The sequence below is a fragment of the Capra hircus genome, chromosome 14 (assembly GCF_001704415.2).
Source record: "Capra hircus breed San Clemente chromosome 14, ASM170441v1, whole genome shotgun sequence".
Taxonomy (NCBI): domain Eukaryota; kingdom Metazoa; phylum Chordata; class Mammalia; order Artiodactyla; family Bovidae; genus Capra; species Capra hircus.
Window position 1 is genome coordinate 74,851,109 of NC_030821.1, and position 23,474 is coordinate 74,874,582.

Here is a 23,474-nt window from a genome sequence, read left to right on the forward strand (position 1 = left end):
CTAAGATTATCTATACTTATTTGTTCATGACGTATGTTATCGTAACGGCTTCCCTTTTGTCCTCCCTGTACCAGGCATCATCCGTGGTGCTATCACCCTATCTCGGACCTCATCCTCACAGCCCCCCCTTGCAATAGGCTGGTCTGTTTTCATTTGTCAGGTGAGCAGGGTGAGACTCAGAGAAAACATCACCTGCTTCAGGTAAAGCAGGAGCCGGTGCTGGAACTGCGTTAAACCCACACTTCTCTGACAACAAGCTTGTGCTTTTTGCCCTGTTGAGTTAGTGTTGACTCCTTTCATTCATTCATCCCTCCATACACCAACCAGACACTGGAGAAGCACCTATAAAGACTGGGTACAGGGAATTCAGAGACACAATCCTATTTGAGATCTACAAATGGAAATTATTGTGGCTTCTGGTTGGAAACTTGGACTCCTCTGAGGCCCTACACCTGCCAGACAGAAACTTAGCATCAAAGCTGTTGTTCTTGTTCCTGTTGTTACTCCAGCGCGCACAACTCTTTTGCGACTCTATGGACTGTAGCCCGCCAGGCTCCTCTGTCCATGGCATTGTCCAGGCAAGTCTACTGGAGTGGGTTGCCATTTCCTTCTCCAGGGGATCTTCCCGACCCAGGGATCGAACCCTCGTCTCCTGCATTGGCAGGTGGGTTCTTTATCACTCGTCCACCAGGGAAGCCCTAGAAGCAAAGTATTTGAAGGCAAATGAGCTGCATCACCGCCCACAGGCACCCTCTCCCAGCACCCCAGCCCCCTTACCATCTCCGCGTTTGCCTGGGTTGGTGGGCTCAGGGGTACTCAAAGGCCTGAGGGGAATGATGATTTCATCCACATTAACCCCTTCCTCTGCGTGCTTCTCGGAAACGTGGGAGAGGAGTTCCGACTGACTTGGTGAGAAAAGGTTACAACATTTACACATGAAGATGGCTGGGTTTTCTGTAAGGAAAAAGAAACAAAAGCAAAAGCGAAATATGTTATTTCATCTTCACAAAAAACAGTGGTTGCATCCAACTGCCAAAGAAAAAATACTGAAGGCTGCTCGTCGAGCAATGGCCAGCCTCCCACAGGCTGCATCTGGCCAGGCAGCTCACTTCTTGCTTTATGTGGCCCCAGCTGCTGGAAAATTCTTTCTTCGGTATTTCACGAGGCAGTGGGCTGACATGGCGCTGCCACAGTGAGGGTGGTGCCCAGGAGGCACCCAGATCCAAGAAACCAAGTCCCTCTCTGCCTTCAAAGAAAGAGTTTCTCCACCAACAAGCAGGCAGGATAATGAGCTACGAGAATTCTTTACCAAATAACACATGAAATGGAAATTTAACAAAGCAGAACATTGCTTCATCAATGAAAGTCTCTCGTGAATACTGCCAATCGATATTTTATTTTTTCCAAGAAATGCTTCATTCCTAAGGAAACCAAAATGCTTCCAAAACAAGAAGAGATTACAGTGATAAGATTTCTTTCTTCATAAGAGGCCATGTCATTTTCAATGTGTGTCTTCCTGACCCCATGATGACCCCTACAATTTAGGCAAAAGGCGGGTTGTCATCCCTATTCCACAGCCAAGGACACTGAGGCTGTGAGAAGAAGCAACCTGCCCAGGTCAAAGCCTGGACTCCGCCACCTGCTTCTGACGTGAACTCTGTTTGGCTGCAGACCGTGAGCTGAGTTGCCTCCAAGTTAAAGCTAAAACACTTATCCCTGAAATGAAAATCACTCCAGAGAGGAACATAATCCCCAAACCACTTATCAAGTGCTTTCTTGGTCATTTCAGCGTCTGTGGAGCAGCAGCCACGGGGTGGCCCCCACATCAGGCATCCAGGACTCAGAGATGAACTGGGCGAGGGGTCCTCCACAGACGAGCCACCAGCCCCTGGGGAGACAGACCCGCCCAGAACAACTGCATCGTAGCGTTTTCACTGCAACTATTACCCAGGTAGCCTGGACTTTCTCTTGATTCCTGCTATGCTTTCAGGAGAAAAGGGAGTTCTGAGACAGGTAACAGAGCAGCACTTCGGGGGACCGCCGGGCCCCTGTGAGGGATCCTTAGGCCCCAGGCATGCCAAGCACTGTCTGGAGACCACACAGATAAGACTGCTTGTGCGTCTGCACGTGATCAAGCGACGGCACCGCCTGTAACTAACCAACTGCCCGGGGTCCCCCACAGCCTGAAGGCCTGGGCGGCCCAGGATGCCTCCTGGCCGTGGCCATCTGTGTCCATCGGCACACTTCCCAAATGCCCACCATGGGTCCAGTGCTGGGTCTGGAGTCCCCAGGGTGCCGGCGGAGACAAGCACGCCCGACCCAGGACGACTGTCACAGAGGAGAGGCTGCAGCGTGCGGTGGAGACAGAGGCGGGGAGGCAGCCCGCACCTGCGCTGAGGCCGGGGAAGCCACGGCGTCGGGAGGCCGGCCTGGCACCGCTCCCCCACAGGACCCGGGCCCTGAATGCTGACAGGGACCAACCAAGGGGCCAAGAGCCCCAAAGAGGCTCGCTGTGACTTCTGAGCGGTGGTTCCACCTCTCGAGATCCAGCTTCACAATCATCCAAAATGCAAACAAGGACTCTGCACACAGATGCTCAACACGGAGGTCATTCAGGACGACCAGTCCACAAACCACCTGCGTGCTCTGCAGCGGGCATGCCAGGACACGTCCCCAGAGCAGTTCTGCAAGCCACTGAGAACCCAAGGGGGAAAAACCCTGGACGACACGGAAAATGCTCAGGATGAACGTTCACTTCTACAGAGTGGGACGCACCACAGCTCAACAGGTACATGACTTTGCTCCTAAGGGAGAGACAGAGTTACGGGTGATGGATGGAAGAACAGACAGCCAGGTAGAAAGGATCCTGCCTGCTGGACTCTTTTTTTATAGTCACTTACGGATTTCCTACAATGAGTCTATGTGTGCGTTCTCAGTTGTGTCCAAATGTTTGCGATCCCCATGGACTATAGCCCACCAGGCTCCTCTGTCCATGGGATTCTCCAGGCAAGAATACTGGAATGGGTTGCCATTTCCTCCTTCAAGGGATCTTCCCGACCCAGGGACAGAACCCGAGTCTCTTGAATCTCCTGTTTACATGAGTTTGAAAATCAGGAAGGTTGAGAAGCGAGGTGACAGGTACATACAGCATTCAGGTTGTGGCTCCGAGCGATGAGTGCTGAGTGGCTCAGGCAGGGCAGCCTCCTGTCCAAGGCTGCCTCCCCCAGCCTGCCCGGGGTAGCTGTTCAAGGAATATCTGAGCAGAGACACAGCCGAGACACTGGGCAGAGAGAAGGCAGAGATCCTGGGCTAAAGGGCTAGGAAGGCTTCCCAGAGGAGGCGCTGAAAGGATCTCGAAAGCGGCCCTGGGAAGGGCCCTCAGGCATCCAAGGGCACCAAACTGGCTCCATGACTCACCCACAACACGACCTCGCGTGCTCCCCGAGCTCTCAGCTACAGTTGCAGGCCTGGGGCTCAGAGAGGCTGGCCTCAGGGGCCACCCAGCTTGACCTGGAGAAGGCAATGGCACCCCACTCCCGCACTCTTGCCTGGAAAATCCCATGGATGGAGGAGCCTGGTAGGCTGCAGTCCATGGGGTCATTAAGAGTCAGACACAAGTGAGTGACTTCACTTTCACTTTTCACTTTCATGCACTAGAAAAGGAAATGGCAACCCACTCCAGTGTTCTTGCCTGGAGAATCCCAGGGATGGGGGAGCCTGGTGGGCTGACAACTATGGGGTCACACAGAGTCAGACACAACTGAAGCGACTTAGCAGCAGCAGCAGCAGCCTCAAGCTCTACAACGTGCCACACAGCCTCCCGGGTCAGCCCTGATGGGAACACAGCTACACAACAGCCAGCGGGACCACACGGCCGCCCGGGTCAGCACTGATGGGACCACACGGCCTCCCGGGTCAGCACTGATGGGACCACAGCTACACAACAGCCAGCGGGACCACACGGCCTCCCGGGTCAGCACTGATGGGACCACACGGCCTCCCGGGTCAGCACTGATGGGACCACACGGCCTCCCGGGTCAGCACTGATGGGACCACACGGCCTCCCGGGTCAGCCCTGATGGGACCACACGGCCTCCCGGGTCAGCACTGATGGGACCACACGGCCTCCCGGGTCAGCCCTGATGGGACCACACGGCCTCCCGGGTCAGCCCTGATGGGACCACACGGCCTCCCGGGTCAGCACTGATGGGACCACACGGCCTCCCGGGTCAGCACTGATGGGACCACACGGCCTCCCGGGTCAGCCCTGATGGGACCACAGCTACACAACAGCCAGCGGGACTACACAGGCCCCAGAGCCGTGCCGGTGGATGAGCTCGTCTCTGCCGTCACAAGTGCTGCCCTGTCCGCGGTGTCCCCTCTAGAATGGTGTCCGTAACCCGCCTCAGGCCTCTGACCTGGAAGGAGGCCGTTCGCCCTGCAGGGACATGCTCGAACCACAGCGCAGACAACACGCGGAAACACGGAGAACGGGCATACCGGGCTGCGGCCCCCAGATGTGAAGAACTGTTCATCTACCCAAATAAGAAGAAAGCCGCTCTTCTCATTTTTTCATAGTAGACGCATAGGGGAAAAAAAGGATCTTATTCCCTGATGTATAAGCATAGTTATGTTGTCATCTAACTCTGATGAAGATGCTATAGTTTGGCTGCATTTTTAGGTTCAATTACTGTGCACTCATCCTTATCAAAAGGACTTGGGAGGGGAAACGGCATGTTCAGCACAGGGAAAGTCACAGAAGTCTGGAGCTTGAGCACTCAATTTCTGTGATTTTTTGCCAGTTTGTAACCAGCTACTCTGTACAGTTAAAATGGAAAATCTTAAAATAACCACATCAACAAGTCCTCGTTTCTGAACCCTGATTTGAAAACACTCCTAGCCAGGAAGAGCCGGGTCCTGCCTGTGACCTCTGACCCCCACCTGCTCACCCTGCCTGGGGGACCAGAGACAAGTGAGCGAGGGCCTCTGTCCACTCCTCCCAGAGGAAGGTCACGACCTGGACGGGCTTGCAGTCCAGGGAGGGTGGCTGGGCCCCTGGGACCCTGGGGAGCGCCCCTGGGCGCTGATGGGTCACGGGCCCCCCACCCCCGCCTTTGCAATCAGGCAGCCCCCTTTGGAATCGGGCGGCTGGAGCTGGCTTGCTCCTGAGGGACCCCTCCCCACATCTCAGGCCCCCGAGGAAACCGGCGAAGGCGGTCAGTCCAGCCTTGAGCTGAAGTTTCAGGCTCCGGCCCGCTCCCAGACTCACAGCAGAAGCTCCGTGCTCCAGGATGCTCTCCTTCCCAGGGGATGGTCAGGTGTTGTCTCTACCCCGCACGCCCAGCCCAGCCCACGGTCAAGGAGAATTTTGCTCTTGTCCTGTGTAAGGGCACCTCCTGTCGGGATGGGAAGAGCAGAACAGGATGCAGGCGTTCCAGGTCTCCCGGCCCTCGGCACCCCCATTTAAAATCACTGTTATTAATCATTACAGGAGTCACAGGCCGAAGCTGTGGAACAGGCAGATAACACAGAAGTGTGCGGGGTAGAGACAACACCTGACCATCCCCTGGGAAGGAGAGCATCCTGGAGCACAGAGCTTCTGCTGTGAGTCTGGGAGGGAAAGAGGCAGGGGCACCCCATGCACACTCCCCCAGTGTCCCCCCCGGGGCTCCCAGCACCCTGAGGCCTCTTCGCTCCCTCCACCCCCCATTGCTGGGCTCCCCACAGAGGAGGGAGAGCAGACATCGCGTGTCACTGACAGGGACCCCGAGCATAAACTCAAAGGACGCTGTCTAGCAGAAGCAGCGTTAGCAGTGGCCCCGTGTCTGAGAGGTCTCTGCGCCCCGCAGGGCTAGAGTGAGGCAGCTCCCGGGGGGCAGCAGGGCTCAGTCCAAGCCCCTGCCCACCTCCAGGAGGAGGCAGGGATCGGCCCCAGGACCCCCGACACCACCTGCCATGGGAACCCCACTGGGCCCGATGTCAGCCGTCCTCCTCTCAGCCGTGCTGCCGCCAGGGACACAGCAGGCGCTCGATGAATGCCGGGTGAGCTGAGGACTGCAAACAGCCTAAATATTTATTGATGACCATAAGGAGACAAAACGCTCATTACCGGACTATGAGATTTCTCTATTTATAAAACATAGTTTAAAAACAAAGCTCTCTTCCTTCCTCTCCTCGATTAGTATGCCATCCTCTGCTTTTTAACCATCTTTTACTTGGATTGATCAACTTTAAATAAAGAGAGTTCAACAGACTAAACTAAGATCCTATTAAACTGCCGACCTCAGGAAAAAAGTCGGATGGCAGATTCCTTCGGAGTTAGGTTTTGTCTTCCTGTTGTTCACTTGCCCTTAAGTTATTAAACTCTTAAGAGCTGGCAGCATCCCAACAGGAGTGGAAACATTTTAGTAACACACAGCCAGACTGCTGCCACACCCAAGGCAGGGAGGAAACCCTCATGCTGTGCAGCTTACTGCAATCGAAAATACTTTTTCCCTTTATCTTCAGGAAAGGGGTCCCCGGCTTGATCAAAAAACTTTCCTTCCATTTAGACTGTTTCACACAACTTTTAACGAGCTGTGGATATGCCTAAGATAACATCATCATCATCATCGCCACGGCACTTTCTGAGAACTCGCTGTAACCAAAATAAAGGAATTCAAAGAGGAAGAAGGAGAAGAGTAGGAAGTTTAAATCAATTACACCCTCACCATGAGCTGGCAGCACGCAAGGCTCAGGCCAGGCATGCCTAATCTGCACGACACTCCCGTGAAATGGGTTTCATTATCATATTTCCTCAAATCTAAGACAGCATCTATCTTCAGATGCATCGATACTTCACAATACAACTAAAAGAAGATTAAAATGCTACCAAATAAACTAAGGCATGCCAGAGTCTTATCACATCAACTGTAAGACACCTCCGGATGTTAGAGATGTTAAAATGTGAGTCTTTCAATCAGTGAAATGCAGAGACATTCCCAGGTTCCGATGGAGACGCAGCCTGGGAGGCTGGACTCCCGACAACCCCTGCTCTTCCCCTGGAAGGCCCCGTATCCCCACTCGGCACCCCCAACAAACACACTTGCCTGGGGGCCCTGCCTCTGGGCTCACCTCCATGAGAGCACTTCAAACTCTGCTTTCAAGGGAAGTGACAAACCTCCCCTGAGGGCCACACTCCCGGTCACCTCTCATCCTGAGGAGCAGGGTGCCTGCCAGCCCGCTAGGCACCTCTGTGAGAAAGAAAAAAGGGCGCCATTTCCTGAAGACATTCGCTCCCTCTGTCAGAAAGTGGTTATAACATATTGATTCTGTGAGAACAAGATACTTGACTACCACTTGCAAAGAACTGTCATAATGAACAGACGAATCCATGGCGTGAAGTGACGCCCTCAGATATGCTACCCTCATGCAGTGCGCAACCTGCACAGCTGTACACAGCGGCCCTGACGAGCTGGCCACAAAGGCATTACTCGCCATGTTACAGACGAAGCAGCTGCAACCTGCCCAGCAGACCAAGTTCAGGCCTGTCTGTTTTCGAAACTACTCGGTCCACATCTAACGAACTTAAAAAACTCAGGTAGAAACACAGGTCCGGGCCAGTGGGACCCTGTGAGGAATACAAGAAGCCTTGGGTCCCACCCTATACCCAGCTTCGTGGCTACAGAGGCATTTCTAACAAGTAATCACAACTAAGAGGAGCTACACCAAAAAGGAAACTTTACTCTCTGTGTGTTTATTTTGTGCAATTTACAACAGCAACTCCCTTCAGGGAGCAGTAAGCTGGGAAATGAGAATGCCAGATGCAGGGCCACCAACCCACCAGAACACACATTTAATAAACATGCCTCCACACAGCTTGGCAGCAGGTCTGAAGCAGGGAACAGAGAACCACCACGTACAGTGGACCAGCTTTCCTTGGCAAAAAAAAAAAAAAAAAAACACGATTACCAGCACAGAGTAAACCCAGGGCCTTCAGGCCAGAGTGCGAATCATACACGCGCCAGCAGCACCCTCTGGTGGCCAGTCTGAGCACTACACCCCCCCATTCCTGGGATGAAGCCATTCCCAAGATGGGGTAGACAGACCCTCATGAAAATACGGAGAACATTCCCGAGTCCTAACTCCACCAGGTGCCATCCTTGGTCCGCCACCCACTTCATTTTCACATTAACCCAGTGAGGGAGGGGCGGCTCTCCCCACTTGTAAACAAGTAAACTGAGCCCAGGGAGGGGACTCCGAGGTCACCAACAGCGGGTGAGCACACAGTGAGCTGAGAGGCCCAGACCTGGCCGTGAACCCCCCTGGGCCCCGCAGCCCTGCGCCCCGGCACGCGGTCCCGGCCTCCTGGGCCTCCATGCCCACACCTGCTGGGTGTCTGCTGGAGCAGCAGGGCGCTCCCAGCTCGCCGACTGACCCCTCCGAGGCACCGCCGCAACCGAAGCAACAGGAAGGGCGCCCACCTGAGTCAGGACCTGGGTCCCCCGCTCCCCACCTCCACGGTGGCGGGGGAGTCTGCCTAAGTCTCTGAGCCTCTCGAGGCCCCAATGAGAAGTGGCCTTCGAATGGCTTAGAATGGAACTTCACTCAGAGGCTAATTTACAGAGAGACAGACAGAGCCACCTGGACGGAACCCAGGGTGTGCCGGCAGCCCTAGCCAGCGCCCGCTGCTCCCACGCCTGGAGGGGCCCAAAAGGCACCTGCCCTCTCGCCTGCCACCTCCACCCCCAAGATCCCCGCCCCCCAGCTCTGAGACTCAGTGGGCGGAAGTTCCAATAAATGCATGCCCTCATTTGTGGTATTATTACCATGCAGCTCATGAAATGCTGATGAGCACGCCAACTTCCATAGCCCACAAAGTTAACATTTCTATTAGACGCAAAGGAGAAAGCCCCTGGGTGTTCCTTTGTTGAAACTGGATTAACGAAATAAAATGAGAAATGCTCAGTATCAGCTATAATTAAGCCTGGGCCAAACAGTGGCATTATAATTTTATGCATACGCATTTCTTCCACGTTGAAACTTGGCATAATTTTTTTTAAGTTATTTTTAAGCACTCTCAAAGTGAGAGCCCTGGGCAATAGAGTCTACTCACATTTACCATAATCACAGCTGAAGAGCAGCCCTAGGGCCCTTTCCGTGGGAAAGCACCACAAATAATTTGATGTAAACAGGAACCGCATCCCCGTTACCCAGTTATCTAAGTGGCAGCACTATGCCCGCCCCAGCAGATGTGGGGGAGGCTCCAAGGAGGTAGGAGCCCCCACGGGGACCCCTGACATCACCACTTCCCTTACGCAAGTCACCCAGGTGGCCCCGGAACTCCCAGGCCAACCACCACATCTCCAGGGCCATTTCCATGGGATAAACAAGGTGTGCAAAGTGCTCGCCCATCTTAGTGTTTCTGTGGGCTCCCCCACCAGGCCTCTGAGTTTCTGGTCCAAGGGTTTTGTTGTTTTAGTTTATTTGGGTTCCTTTGCGGGGGGGGGGGGGGGGGCGGGCACCGTCAGTCTTAACTTTGGAAGGTGATGGGCCGCCTGGCGCCGGCTTTGGCACTGGGCCTTGGGACAGAGGCTTTGGGCTCAGACCCCACCGTGGCTACTTCTGTGTGGCTAGAAGGGCCTCTCCCATGACGAACCCACATGTCCGTGGCTGGAAACCCACGGAGACCACTGCAGCTGCCCTGCCGACCTCATGAGGACGGTGGGGGGCAGGGGTCCATCATGCGGAGGGAACACCGGGCAAAGGGCTGCCCCACGTGACACAGGTGCAGAGCAGAACTGGGGGGGGCAGGTGAGACGGGCTTGCACACACAACCCACCCGGCAGGGGGACGTGGCTCAGCACACACACTGTTCCCGGACGTGCCGATGGCCGGCCTGGGCTCCTGCCCACGGACACTGCCTCTCGCGGAGAAACACACACACGTGCGGCTCTGCGAGGGCTGCCACTTAGACCACCAGGGCTCAAGAGGCCCAACACCCCCGGCCAGGCCAGCGCCGCCCACAGAAACAGGACCACTGGTGTGATTTCAAATTTTTCAAGCAGCCGCATTAAAATGAAACAAGGAAAATTAATTCTAATACTACGCTTTGTTACCCCAGTATATCCAAATATTATTCTTTCCCTTGTAATCCATGAGATTAGAAACAGATGAGAGAGTTCCATGTTCTTTTTTTATTGCGGCTGCTGTACTAAGTATTCACAGCCTGGTGTGTGTTTTCCACTTACAAACACGTGACAGTTTGGACTAGAACACAAATCCAGCCTTCACGTTCTCTCCAGACACCGGCAGCTTTTTCACTGCAGATTAGAGAAATGTGGTCTACGGAGCCCACTCCCTGGCAGCCAGCGGCACAGGAGAGGGCCTCCAGCACCCCAAAACCTTTGGGGACCCACAGACTCAGGAAAATGGAGACAAGGAATTAGGAAGCTTAGATCATGTCGGCCAGAACTCCTGTCCACGCTGTTAAGAAACAGGTAGTTAAGGACGCGGCCGGGGAAGGAGAGGCGGGATGAGCTGAGAAAGGAGCATTGACACACAGACCCCAGCAGGAGTGAAACCGCCAGCGGGCGGGGAGCTGCTGCAGGGAGCTGAGCCCGCGCTCTGGGATGGCTGGGAGCGGCGGCATGGGCGTGTATGCTTACGACTGAATCACACTGCTAGACAGCAGAAACCAGCAACACTGTAAAGCAACCAGCCTCCAGTGAAAAAAACAAAGAGGCTGAAGACGGGGACCTTTTCATTTATTATCATCTAGAAGCTGGCTGGCTGCTCTGGGCGCCTGAGGTCATAATCAAAGGAGATAAAATAATAGCCAGACAGGAACTGTGGGAAACACACAAATTCAATGGCAAATTTGAAATACCTGCTCTACTTATCACGAAAGCCTGTGACTGGTCTCAGTTACCAAGCATTTTGAACTCGACAATTAATTCCAGAAGAACGAACTGCCCTCTAATACTCAGATGTGTCTAAGGTCTGTTCAAATTCCAGAGCAGAGCTTTAAATTTAAGCAAGAGCCACAGGGAAAAGAATTTTCCAAACCCCACCAGCCACCCAGCTCCAGGTCACCAGAATCACCTGGTCCTTTCTTCCTGGTAACTAACACAGGAAGTAAGCATCATGTGTACTCTCCACATACCTGGGTCATTCAGTTTTATACTGGGGAAAAAAGACATTTTCAACTTAGTCACACAATTCAATATTTAATGAATGCCTAAGATGTACCACATACCATGTATACTAAGCACATTTTAAAATGAGTAAGATATAGACTCCAGAAACATAAATAAATAATTCTATTTTGTTCATGGAAACAATTTAAAGTGACTGTGGTTTTGTTAGTGGCCCAAATTCACAGACTCCTGCTTTAGAAGGGACAGAGTCCAGCCTTGCCGCCAGTGCCCTGCACCCCCTTATTAGCTGGGCAGCTACCTCCCTCTCTCCCGTCCCGCCACTGCACCGCAAACAGACGGGGACACGGTGGAAACAGTGGCAGACTTTCTTTTCTTGGGCTCCAAAATCACTGCATGTGGTGTCTGTAGCCATGAAATTAAAAGACACGTGCTCCTCAGAAGAAAAGCAATGACCAACCTAGACAGCATATTAAAAAGCATTACTTTGCCAACAAAGGTCCATCTAGTCAAAGCCATGGTTTTTCCAGTGGTCATGTATGGATGTGAGAGACAGACGATAAAGAAAGCTGAGCGCCAAAGAACTGATGCCTTCAAACTGTGGTGCTGGAGAAGACTCTTGAGAGTCCCTTGGACAGCAAGAAGATCCAACCAGTCTATCCTAAAGGAAATCAAACCTGAATATTCATTGGGAGGACTGATGCCGAAGGTGACGCTCCAATACTGTGGCCACCTGATGTGAAGAGCTGACTCATTGGAAAAGACCCTGATGCTGGGAAAGACTGAGGGCAGGAGGAGAAGGGGACGACAGAGGATGAGATGGTTGGATGGCATCACCGACTCAATGGACATGAGTTTGAGTAAACTCTGGGAGATGGTGAAGGACTGGGAAGCCTGGTGTGATGCAGCCCATGGGGTCGCAAAGAGTCAGACACGACTGAGCCACTGAACGACTACAACCACTCTGTTTACGAGGCAGGGAACTTCAGAAGGTCGGCAGCCCGTCCTTCTCCCTGATCCGGCTCCAGCTAGTGCAGCCTCGGGGTGATCCTGGCAAGACCAGCCCCTCCCACTGCATCTGATCAGGCTACCCAGAGGCCCCTGGGTCTCGTCCCCTGTAGGCCCAGCATCCCAGTCCCTCAGTCGTGCCTGACATTCGCACTGGCGGCTGCCACCTCTGAAGACAAAGGTTATCTCCTGAGCGCCTGGAGCAGGTCCTTTCCCACACATGACCTCTAGGCGGCGACAGAGGGCAAAGGAGAACTCGGGCCGCGAGCTAGTTCTGAGCTGCCTGAAATTCAGGAGATGATCACACCAAGTGAGGTAAGTCAGACAGAAAAAGACAAATATCATATGATAGTGATGCAGGAGGAAAAAAAAATACACATGAACTTATTTACAAAACAGACTTACAGACCTAGCGAACCACCTTATGGTTACTAAAGGAGAAAGACTGGGGGAAGGGAATAAATTGGGAGTTTGGGATTGACATGTACACACCACTATGTTTAAAACAGATAGCCAAACAAGAACCTACTCTATAGCACAGGGAACTCTGCTCGGTATTCTGTAATAACCTAAGCGGAAAAAGACTTTTAAGGAAAACAGACACGTGTACAACTAAATCACGTTGCTGTATACCTAAAACTAACACAATATTGTAAATCAACTATAGTCCAATATTAAAAAAATTTTAATTGTAAAAAATATTCTGCAAAGTGGAGAGGGCTGCTTTCTGATCACCAAACTTAAAAAAAAAAAAAAAAAATCCAGAACCTAGGTTTAGCTTTAACCTCAGTTTCTTAGAGAGACTTTTCTGAAACCCCCTTCAATACAAATTAGGTCTCCATTACTTTCTCTTGCCCACTCTCCCACCACCCTCCACTTTGAAGCAATTTCCCTAATTTGTAATCATGTATTTGGTGGTGTGTTTATTTGTTCAACCTCTGTCTCCTCTAAAAGATTATAAACTCCAAAACCATCAATATCACTTAATTCAAAATCAGTTAAAAGCTTAAAGAGAAAAAAAAAAAGCCTAAAGAGATCAATGAGGTTAACAAACATATTTATTTCTAAACAGAAATGCTGCATTTCCTTTGTCAGAAGGACCTGAACATTTCGAGAATGTTCACCTTAGAACCCCTGAGAAGAATGTTAACCAAGGCACTCAGCTCCTGCTTCCTAGAGAAACATCCAAGATCCAGGGCTGGGGGAGAAGGAGCGGCTCAGGGTGGGCCAGCCGCTGGCCAACCCAGAACCCCAAAACCCGCAACTTTGCTGGTCCTCTGACTCCTGCCCAGTGATGGGAACTGTGGCCACGTAGCCCTCCTGAAAATTATGGACCCTGGCTGTGTGTACGGAGCCTGCAAACTCTCGTGTCCCCGTGCCGGATCAGTTCACCACTGCTCTTTCCCCTAAAAACAAACACAGACGAAGACTGGCTGGTCTCTAAGTTAAAGCCCAATCAGCCATCAGTCCCACAGGGCTTTCTTCTGCCTCATGTCTCTAAACCTGCCCCAACCTCCATTCCCACAGCCGCCGCTGCACCACGACAACACCTAACACCGGGTCTGGCTCCTGCCTGCATTTCTGCCCCTCCTGTTTATTCTTTATAAGCTCAAAAATGACTAGAAAGCTACGGTAATTCAGACAGTGCGATGTGGATGGAGGATAAACAAACAGATCAATGGAAAAGACGTAAGATCTCAGAAATGGACCCACGTATTTTTTCATCAAAAGGACCAAGGTGACTAAGTGGCTGGGCTAGGGGCAGCTGCACCCCACCCCTCAAGCCCTCAATTCTCGGGCCTTAGTTCCATCATGATGCCTGGCACCATCTCCCAAAAGATCTGTTTTCCACTGCTGGGACTGCATGAGACCCTCAAGAGGATTTGGTGAATCACATCTGACTCTGCATTCTCGCTTCCCCGCACAAAGTTTCGCACAAACATTTGGGTGAACCAGGGAAGCTGCTTAGAAGAAACAAGGGAGGGAAGGAGAGAGAGAGGGAGGGTGGACCCTACAGAGCAAGGCAGTGGTGGTGGCCCCTGAAGAAGAGGCCTGCTGGCAGAGATGGGAAGAAAACATTCAACAGAAAGGAAGCCAGCCAGAGCCCTACAGGGAGTCCTGGGGCTGACTTAACAAGCCCTCCAAGCTGCCAGGACATCCAAGACCCCCATTTTCCAGAAGGCTACTCCCAAAACCCCCTGCTCCTTGGCTCCAGATGCCATAATTGATCTGGTCCCCTCAACCCCCTACACCCCAACAAGCCCAGCAGCTGCCTCTGAACCTGGTGCCCACCCTTCCATCCTGCCTTGATCCTGACCCAGCGAGGGCACAAAGGTGCCGGCTTCCAGAGTTAAGCAATTTGCAGCTCCATTTGTTACATGATTTAGAAGCAGAAAAGTCTGTAACCCCATTTTTTTTTAATTAATATGCCAAGCATGATCTGCTTGTGAAAGTCGCTCAGTCGTGTTCAACTCTTTGTGACCTAGTCCACGGAATTCTCCAGGCCAGGATATTGGAGTGGATAGCCTTTCCCTTCTCCAGGGGATCTTCCCATCCCGGGGATCAAACCCAGGTCTCCCGCACTACAGGCGGAATCTTTACCAGCTGAGCCACAATGGAAGCCCAAGAATACTGGAGTGGGTAGCCTATCCCTTCTCCAGCGGATCTTGCCAACCCAGGAATCAAACTGAGGTCTCCTGCATTGCAGGTGGATTCTTTACCAACTGAGCTATCGGGGAAGCCCCTGTAATCTGCTTATAAGCTGTGCTCCCAGCAGAGGCCCAGGTCGGTCTGGTCAGGGAACTAGATCTCACATGCCACAACTAAGAGCCCACGTGCCACAGGGAAGATTGAAAATCGCACACGCCACAGCTAAGACCCAGCACAGTCAAACAAAGGGAAATAAATTTTTTTAAGGTGACTCCACTTAAAAAAAAAACAAAACTATAACTTCAAACCTGTAATAAGTTTTTAATATGACTATTTGCTTCACTCTCAGATTTTTTCTCTTAAAAAAAAAAAAATCAGTCAACATCTGTCACACTTTTCCAACCACAAATGTTTTCAAGAAGCAAGCAGGTGACAAAGCACTAGGCTTCAGGGCGGACAGACTGTGTCTGGATGAAAGCAATGAAGAGCAGGACCACCAGCCTCCAGGGCACTGGCCTGGGGGGCAGGAGTGAGTCTCCTGCAGATTCCCAAGAGTTACATGACTCCCCTCAGGTCAGGAATCTGGTGAGAGCAGATCCCAGGCCCCAGAGCACGTGTTCATTCTACCCTCCAGGCCGTTCCAGCCCTTAAAGTTGATACCTGCCCTTGAGGAATTGCAAAGACAGTGAAAGTTTAACAGAATAAACAGTTGAGAACAAAAAGAAAACTTAACTCCAGGCTAAATCCCTTCTACATAATTAAACCAGCTCCTCTCACTGGGGAGGTTTGCAGAAGCAGCCTGCATGAAACTGTCTATAAAAGGAAGTGCAATTACGGGAGTCTTTTTAATATATCTAATTCCTGACTGCCCTTGCCTTAGGCAGAAACTTAATTCTACTGAAGGATAGCTGTCTTTGGAAAGTTGTTAGGTAAACTGTAAGGTAACACAGGAATCATTGTTCTACAAGGTGAATGGACTGAGAAGGGAGCAGTGTGGTAGCAGGCAGATCTCCATTTCAAGGCAGTGACCATCACGGCGGGCTCACCGCCTAGAAGCTGCACCTTAGAGACCAGATGCAACTCCACCTTATCATTTATTGTACTGACTCTCCTGCCGTGACCCAACAACCAAGCAGAGCAGGAGACTCTTTTCAGGAATTAGAGACGGCAAGTTAACAGCAATAAATTCTAAAATGTGATCTCTGTCACTTACAGCTGAAAATTCAAGGCGACTACAACAATGTCCAGGATTGTTTTTAGAAACTGTTAGGTAAACTCCAGAAGAGAAGTGGGCGGTACACGCCATGTATCTATACTTGGGAGAAGGAAAGCACCAAACAAAGACAGTTCAGTAAGGAAGATCAAGTCTGACCCCACATAGGATCTGTTTCTAATACTTTAACCTTTGTGCTCTATTGCTTTTGCTACCAGTTGAGAAACATTGCCTACAGCCTGAAATATACAGAACGGCCCCTTCTCAAGGCCCTGACCTTTAAAGTACAACACTTTTCCATTCGTACAGATAAAAACTTGCAGAACAGAGAATAACATTTGTCTTGGAGGTTTATAGAACACTGTAACCAGACCTAGGAGCACAGGTGCAAGAACTAAGGATTCAGACACCAAGAAGTGCACCAACCAACCACTCCCCCTCTCCCCTTTTATTATAAAAGAAGGCTGAATTCTAACTCAGGTACAATTGTGCTTTGGGACACTGGTCCATCATCTTCTCCAGCTGCTGGCTTTCCAAATAAACTCACTGTTCCTTGCCCAGCAGTTCATCTATTGATTCATTTATTGACGCATCATGTGGCAAGCAGTACAGGTTTTGGATTCGGTAACATCATTATTGTCAGAAAGCATGCCTGGCATAGTTCACAGCTCCTGAGGATCTGGGTCTGCTCCGTCATCATATTCACACACACACACACTTTACTGTATTGGCTCTCCTTGTCGGAATCTGACACAGTGGTATGAGGGCAGGACCAAGGGTCCAAGGGCTCTTTACTCATCCCTGCCTGGCACGTAGAGAGTAGTATTACCAAAGCTTCAACTGAAGAATCCATGAAATGTGCCCCTGGCGTCTGGGCACCAAATACCATACATAAGCTCAAATGCCTTCTGCAGCCCTCAGCCGACACTCAGTGTAACTGCTTCAATATGGTTATAGGCTCAGAAGTTGATGCTGGAGGGGCCGTTGTTGAGGGTAAACCCTATGACACGAAGTGTTAATTGCTTAGTCAATGTCCAACTATTAGGGACCCCATGTACTGTAGCCCACCAGGATCCTCTGTCCATGGGATTTTCCAGGCAAGAATACTGGAGTGGGTTGCCATTCCCTTCTCCAGGGGATCTTCCCGACCCAGGGATCGAACCCAGGTCTCCTGCACTGTAGACAGATTCTTTCCAGTCTGAGTCACCATATGACACCAAGCTTATACCAATATTTCTGAAGTCACTGGGCTCTGCCATGGAACCAGGCTGGAAGGGGCAGGAGGTGGTCAGTGCAGCCAGGCATTCACTCTTCCCTTCGATAAAGGTACCCTACAGCAGCCACTGGAGGCCAGGCACTTGAACCTCCAGGAACCAGAAGTACAAGCCGTACAGCCACCCCGAAGTCTGGATTTCATCCCAAGCTGGAGGAAGTTGATGTTTAAAGCCTCAGTTCTGCCATTTCCAAACTGTATGAAGTTGACCTCTCCGAACTTTTGTTCCTCGTCAGTAAACGACAAACAAATTAGAACTGTTGGTAGAAACGGAGAGGCAGGAAGCGCGAGGTCAGTGCCCCAGTGCAGACGCTTCTTGTTAACCACGCAGGAAAGAGCCCCAAGCTCAATGTCAAGCGGCTCCAGCCAGGTGCTCAGAAGATCCATCCTGCTCTTGCGTCCAGGGGCAGAAGGGCTGCTTCCCCCTCGCCCGGAAGCCAGAGACGGATGGCTGCCTGGAGGAGGTGGCATTTCAGTTTAACTTTAACGGGTGAGGACCAAGGGGCCCGCAGGGCTAGGCGGCAGGTAGAGGATAAATTACAGTTTATTACAGGATGTTACAGGGTTACCGGCAGTCAAAACGCTAATAATCTCTGGCGTTTATCGCTCCCTCTTCAGGACACAAAGAAACTTTCCTTCAGCAGCTCGGTGGAACCCTGTCCCTCAACACATCCTGCCCAAGGGACGTGGGTCTGAAGGAGCTACCCAATTCACGGAGAAGGAAACTGAGGGCAGGCAAGGAGGAGGAGCGGCCAAAGAGTCGGCGGCGCGGGGATTCGAACAGCCCGCCCGCCGGCACGCCTGCGCTCGGTCGCTGGCGCGCACCCCGGCCCCACCCGTTGCCCTGGAAACGGCCCCGCGCACGCGCACGCGCGCGCGCACTGCCTTCCCTTGCTCGTTCTTCCGGAGCATCCTCGTTACTTTTTTTCTCAATAAAAACCCGAGGCGGCGGGATACTGCCAGCGACCGAACGTGCTGTCGAAGGACGCCGTTACGTCCGCTCTCCGCCCGGGGCCGCGAATCCCTCCGCCGCCCAGCGGCCCGCGCGCTCCTTCCCGACTCCGAGCTCGCAACGGCTTCCCGCGCGCCGCGCCGCGCCCCACCCCCACCCTATCCCCACCCCAACCCCCAGCCCGGCTCACCTGCCGCCCGCGTCTCCATGGCAACGCCCCCGCCGCGGAGGGAAAAAAAAGCGTCGGGCTCTTCCGGGCCCCCTCCCGCGCCGACCGAGAAGGCGGGGCGCCCCACTGATGCTTCGCTTTTTATTTTTATTTTTTTAAGAAAAGAGCCGGCGCGGTTATGGCGAATCTGCGGCATCCAACATGGCGGATGGAGTCTTCGCCCTCCTCTTCCCCGGGCGCTGACGTCGGCGTCGCGGACGTCAGGCTCGGATGACCCTCCCCCCAAGCGGCGAGAGCGGCCGGGCGGGCCGGGCTATTGCGCGTGCGCCGACTCGGTGTCCTGGCTTCGCTATCCGGTTCCGCAGATATGCCGGCTCCGCGTTTTGAGCCTCTCCCGAAAGGGGGCTCACCGGAGGCCGGGAGTGAGGATTGCAGGAGCGCAAGTCTGCCCTGCTCTGCCCGGAGCCGGCGTCTGCCTGTCACCCCCATCCTTGGACCGCACCGGGCTGGACGAAGGAGAGTTTCAGCTCTCTTGTCCCAGTTCGCAGCGATATGACTTTTCTTGGCTTTCATTTATTTACTAATTTATCAATCGGGGCGGTCACAGCCGGCCTCGCTCTCTCTTTCCAAGGTTGCACTGTTTGCAGATGCTTTGCGATAGGAGTCAGTTCAGTTCAGTCGCTCGGTCGTGTCCGACTCTGCACTGCAGCGCGCCAGGCCTCCCTGTCCATCACCAACTCCGGAGTTTATGCAAACTCCTGTCCATCGAGTCGGTGATGCCATCCAACTATCTCATCCTCTGTTGTCCCCTTCTCCTGCCTTCAATCTTTCCCAGCATCAGTGTCTTTTCCAGTGAGTCAGTTCTTCGCATCAGGTAGCCAAAGGATTGGAGCTTCAGCTTAGATTTAGTCTTACAGATAGAATTCAGCAGCTGGAACCCCCTCGACCGAGCGCCTGGCTTCTCTCCGCGCTCCAGACTATCTTGCAGAAAGTGTCGGCTGGCTGTGAGCCCGCCACCCCATCACTTAACCTCTCCCTGAATCTGGCTCGCAGCCTTCTCTCTGCAAGCCGCAGCATCTGCTTGACTTGTAATGACCTCCTTTTCCTTTTCGGTCTACCACTTTCTTCAGATCTCTGCTCAAATGACATACTGTAGCGGGCCCTGCCGGGCCACCCCATCCAAAGGAACCTTCCTAAGTCACTTTCTGTTTTCTCCGTAGGATTTATTACTGTCTGACAGTAATTTATCCCGATATCGTCCGGGTCACCCCTTTGGCCACCAAAACTAGGAACAGCCTGACAGTGATTTATTAAATTAATGAGTTCCTGTTGCTTTTATTTTAAAAGGTTAGCTTCTGTTTATAGCAAATAACGTCTTTCATTTATGGTAGTAATCGTGTAAAGTTTTCTTTTTAAATCCAACTTGTTTACATTTTCTAAAATCAGTCAACTTAAAATCGTTTATGTGGTAACAGAGATAAGGTAAAATAAATGTAAACGTGAACTTGAAGTGAGAAATTTGGGAAATACTGATTTGTTTTTCTGGTTCTCCTGAAATGCTAATCTTTGCCTGTTGTAAGCCTTTTCCTGAAATAACCTCCCCTCCTTGCGGCTCAGTTTAAGGAATTCTCTTTCAGCTCATGACTGTTCCCACACTCCTGCTCACACTTCGGGCCTGCACCATCCCAAGCCCACTGAATTTATCTGTTTGCACAGCCCCCTCCCAGTGATCTAGACCGTGAACTTCTTGAGCACAGGAGCCACGCAGATTTTTTTTTTTAATCTTTGTTTCCCAGCTCCTACTGCAGTGTTACTCAGTGAACACATTGGTTCTCATTGGCACTTGTTTCACAGTTAGTAAAACTCCCACGAACATCCCACAACTCTGGGAGATGGTGAGGGACAGTTCCCTGGCGTGCTGCAGTCCATGGGGTCGGGAAGAATTGGCCACAACATGGCGACTGAACAGCAGCACAGAGCATTGAGCTGGAAGACGATGCTTTGATTTATCGGGAAATTTGTCTTGCTCCTTAACCCTGTTCTTGGGAAATAGAGACCCAAGATTATAAGACCCCAAATTTACCCAGTCCATTAAATATATCTTAAGAGGTATCCCCCTACCCCTTCCTTTTATCTTCACAACAATAGGAGGGCTAAATTGGACAAATAAGAATATCCTTTTCAAGAGAAAAATGTGCAGAGAGGTTAGGTGGCTTTCTGAGCTCACGCAGCAGGTCAGTGGAACCCCAGGTGTAGAACTGGACTCTCCATGCCCAATACTCTCCCCACATCGCATGTGGGATGTGTCTACACTACCCACCCATTCCCAACAGGGCCACTTCAAGGCAATCCTAAGGTTATTGCAACACACCCACCGCCTCCCACAGTGCTTCCCAAGTCTCAAGATAGATGGCTGAGTGGAACTCATCACAGTCTTTGATTTGCAAATGAACTGCTCAAAAAGCTGCACGGATGAGTGTTCCCTTTCAGACGGATAAATATTTGCAATAACCACTATTTTGCTGTGAATCGATTTCTGTCAGGAAATTAGAGTTATTCTGAGTTGCTGACAGTATTGGTTTTGCGCTGGGTTGCCTTTCTAACAACAGCATTTAAATGTTAGTTATTAATTAGCCAATGGGTTACTCCTCGATGTTGTGACCAAAATGAGTTTTGGAAATGAAGCAATTTAAAATTTGTCTCAAAACCCAGTTGCCTCAGAATATTAATAAAGTCAAATTTTAAAAAAATAGTGGATTGTGAATGATATTCCTGAATTAATGATTTGGACAGCTATGATTTTCTCTGTTATTCTCATGGTATTTTCCTTCTTCTCTGTTCAAAGAAGGATCACTGAGCCCCTATCATTACTGGCCACAGGCATATAGAAATGACCAAGGGACAGTCCCTTTCTACCAGACCAGATTTGCAAATGGAGAGATGACTCCGCCCATGGCTCTGCTGAGTGATTGGCTTGTATTCAGTCAGTAAACATCTTTATACTCGCCATTTTTGTACTGTTCAATTAGTGAAGGCACATTAATAGAAGTAAATATAAATTGCTCAAAATTGTCTAAGTAATAGCATCCTGCTTCAGCGACAGTTCCTAGAGGGCGTAAGCCTCCCAGCTTGCCCTCTGGTGGCCTCTTCAGCCTCTCAAGACAGGCACCGGAGTGAATTTGTGCCAGAAATGTATTACATGAAATGACATTTCATTATGCAATAATAAATTAACATAGTTGAATACATTTGTGTCAATAGTTTTATAATTATATCTAATAGCTATATGGCAAACATGCATTTACATGAAGCCAGAATAATTTGTATACATAATTTTATGTTTTCTTGAATGCAGATTTTGATAAAGGATACGTAAGAGGGGCTCCAAAATAATGGACCTGGAGGCACAGTGCTAAAATTCAGAGGTTGGAGTAATCACAGTCTGAGTGAAGGGTTAAAAATCTGAACAGACACGTTGTAGGGAAGAATCCATTTAAAATTGTATATAAAAAATGATGTAATATTCAAACGATTTGAGCAATTTGAGAACATAATTATGATCTTAGGATGCAATGTCTTTTCTCATTCTTTCTTTTCAGCGGCCATAGGGTGCCGTCTCATCTCCAGCACACACATCGTGTACCCTCAGCACACACATAGTGATCTCAATAGCATTTTTCGTTCACAGTACCCAGGGCTCCTTCAGAGAACCCGAGTTCACGTCTGGGAGCAAAAAGAAATTCCAATGGCCTGAGACATCTTACTATTGCCAGAAAACCAGGCTGCTGCCAAAAGTGCTGAGCTATTGCTGAAAGGACAAAGGAATCAGGTGAAAGAGAAAGAGGGTCCCTCAGGTCAGGTTGTAACAACTTAGATACAACAAAGAGTAACTAGGTCTACAGTTGCTGATTTACAAGAATAAGTTGAGTCTGTGAAAAGCCATGAGTCCTTAGCAATCAAAAAGGAAAAGTTAATATTATATGTAATGACAAAGCTAGTTATAACTCAAAGAAAGTATAAAAACAGCATTTTAGTAAGTAGGTAAGTTTGGCGTATATGGGACTCTTGTTTCTTACTTGAAGTTCAGTATGTCTGTTTGGGAAACAGTGTATCTGTGTAAGTTGAGAAGAACAGATAACTTTAAGTCAAAGATTTCCAGAAAGAGTAAGAACTGTACCAAAACCAGGAAGGGCAGGTCAAGACCAGCAGCCTCCAAAATAACCGGGTGGAAGGAGTGTTCATAATTGGTGCTGTGAGTTAATGAATTAGCCAGATGTCCTAGCAGAATGGTTGATGGATTAAGCTGCGCTATGGTCCTGCTGATTATACTGAATGCTAATGAGGCATAATCAAGTTAATTGTAAACTGAGGCAAAACATCATGTACTCAAAATTCAATGGGCATGGAGATTGCAAGAACTTACTTGTAAGTCCTGTTGACTTAGCAGTTAAACCTGGTCGGAGGGCATCCCAACCGGCAAATGCCTGCTGCTACTTGAGTCACCTTGAAGGATTCAGTGTTCCCACTAAGAATCCATCAATCATTGACCCAGAGGCTGTGATTTCTATGTTCCTGGGAAAGAGATAATCGTTCTATCTTGTGTCTGATCTTGCAGTCCTGGAGAACTACAAAAACCTATCCTCTGTAAGCTAACACAGTGGTCAAATCAATAGTTCTGATTTTTACAAATAAATTTAAGTATGAGTACAGTGAAAACTTTTGTGTTGTTAAGGTGGTTGAAGCATTCAGGAGAAGTTATGTTAGACTCATAGTGAAACAGGGCAATTTGACTCAGTGGATAAATGTTTAAGGAAATTGGATTCACAAAGTTTTAAGTTTATCTGCTATGTTTAAATAGCGTACCCAAGAAAAGTTAATAGATTTATAAGTGTAATAAATATTCTGTAAAGCAATCACAAGCGGTAGTAACTGGGCAATGTAAAAAAAAAATTAAATTTTAAAAAGGGAAGAGTGGCCTTGGATCCCAGCAGCAAGGAGGGTAAAACAGAAGGGCTACCAGAGACTAGAGAAGGCAATGGCAACCCACTCCAGTGTTCTTGCCTGGAGAATCCCAC

At 50.4% G+C, this 23,474-nt stretch overlaps 1 protein-coding gene across 1 annotated transcript in view; it reads right to left on the reverse strand.

The window, feature by feature from the left end:
• The window catches only part of ZFAT (zinc finger and AT-hook domain containing), a 160,880-nt gene extending 139,703 nt beyond the window's left edge, over window positions 1-21,177 (reverse strand). The window contains exons 1-2 of the mRNA XM_018058597.1: window positions 18,421-21,177; window positions 778-954 (exon numbers count right to left, since the gene is read on the reverse strand). Of these exons, the coding sequence (XP_017914086.1) occupies window positions 778-954; window positions 18,421-18,595 (352 nt within the window). The 5' untranslated portion in view covers window positions 18,596-21,177. The remainder of the gene's footprint in view (window positions 1-777; window positions 955-18,420) is intronic.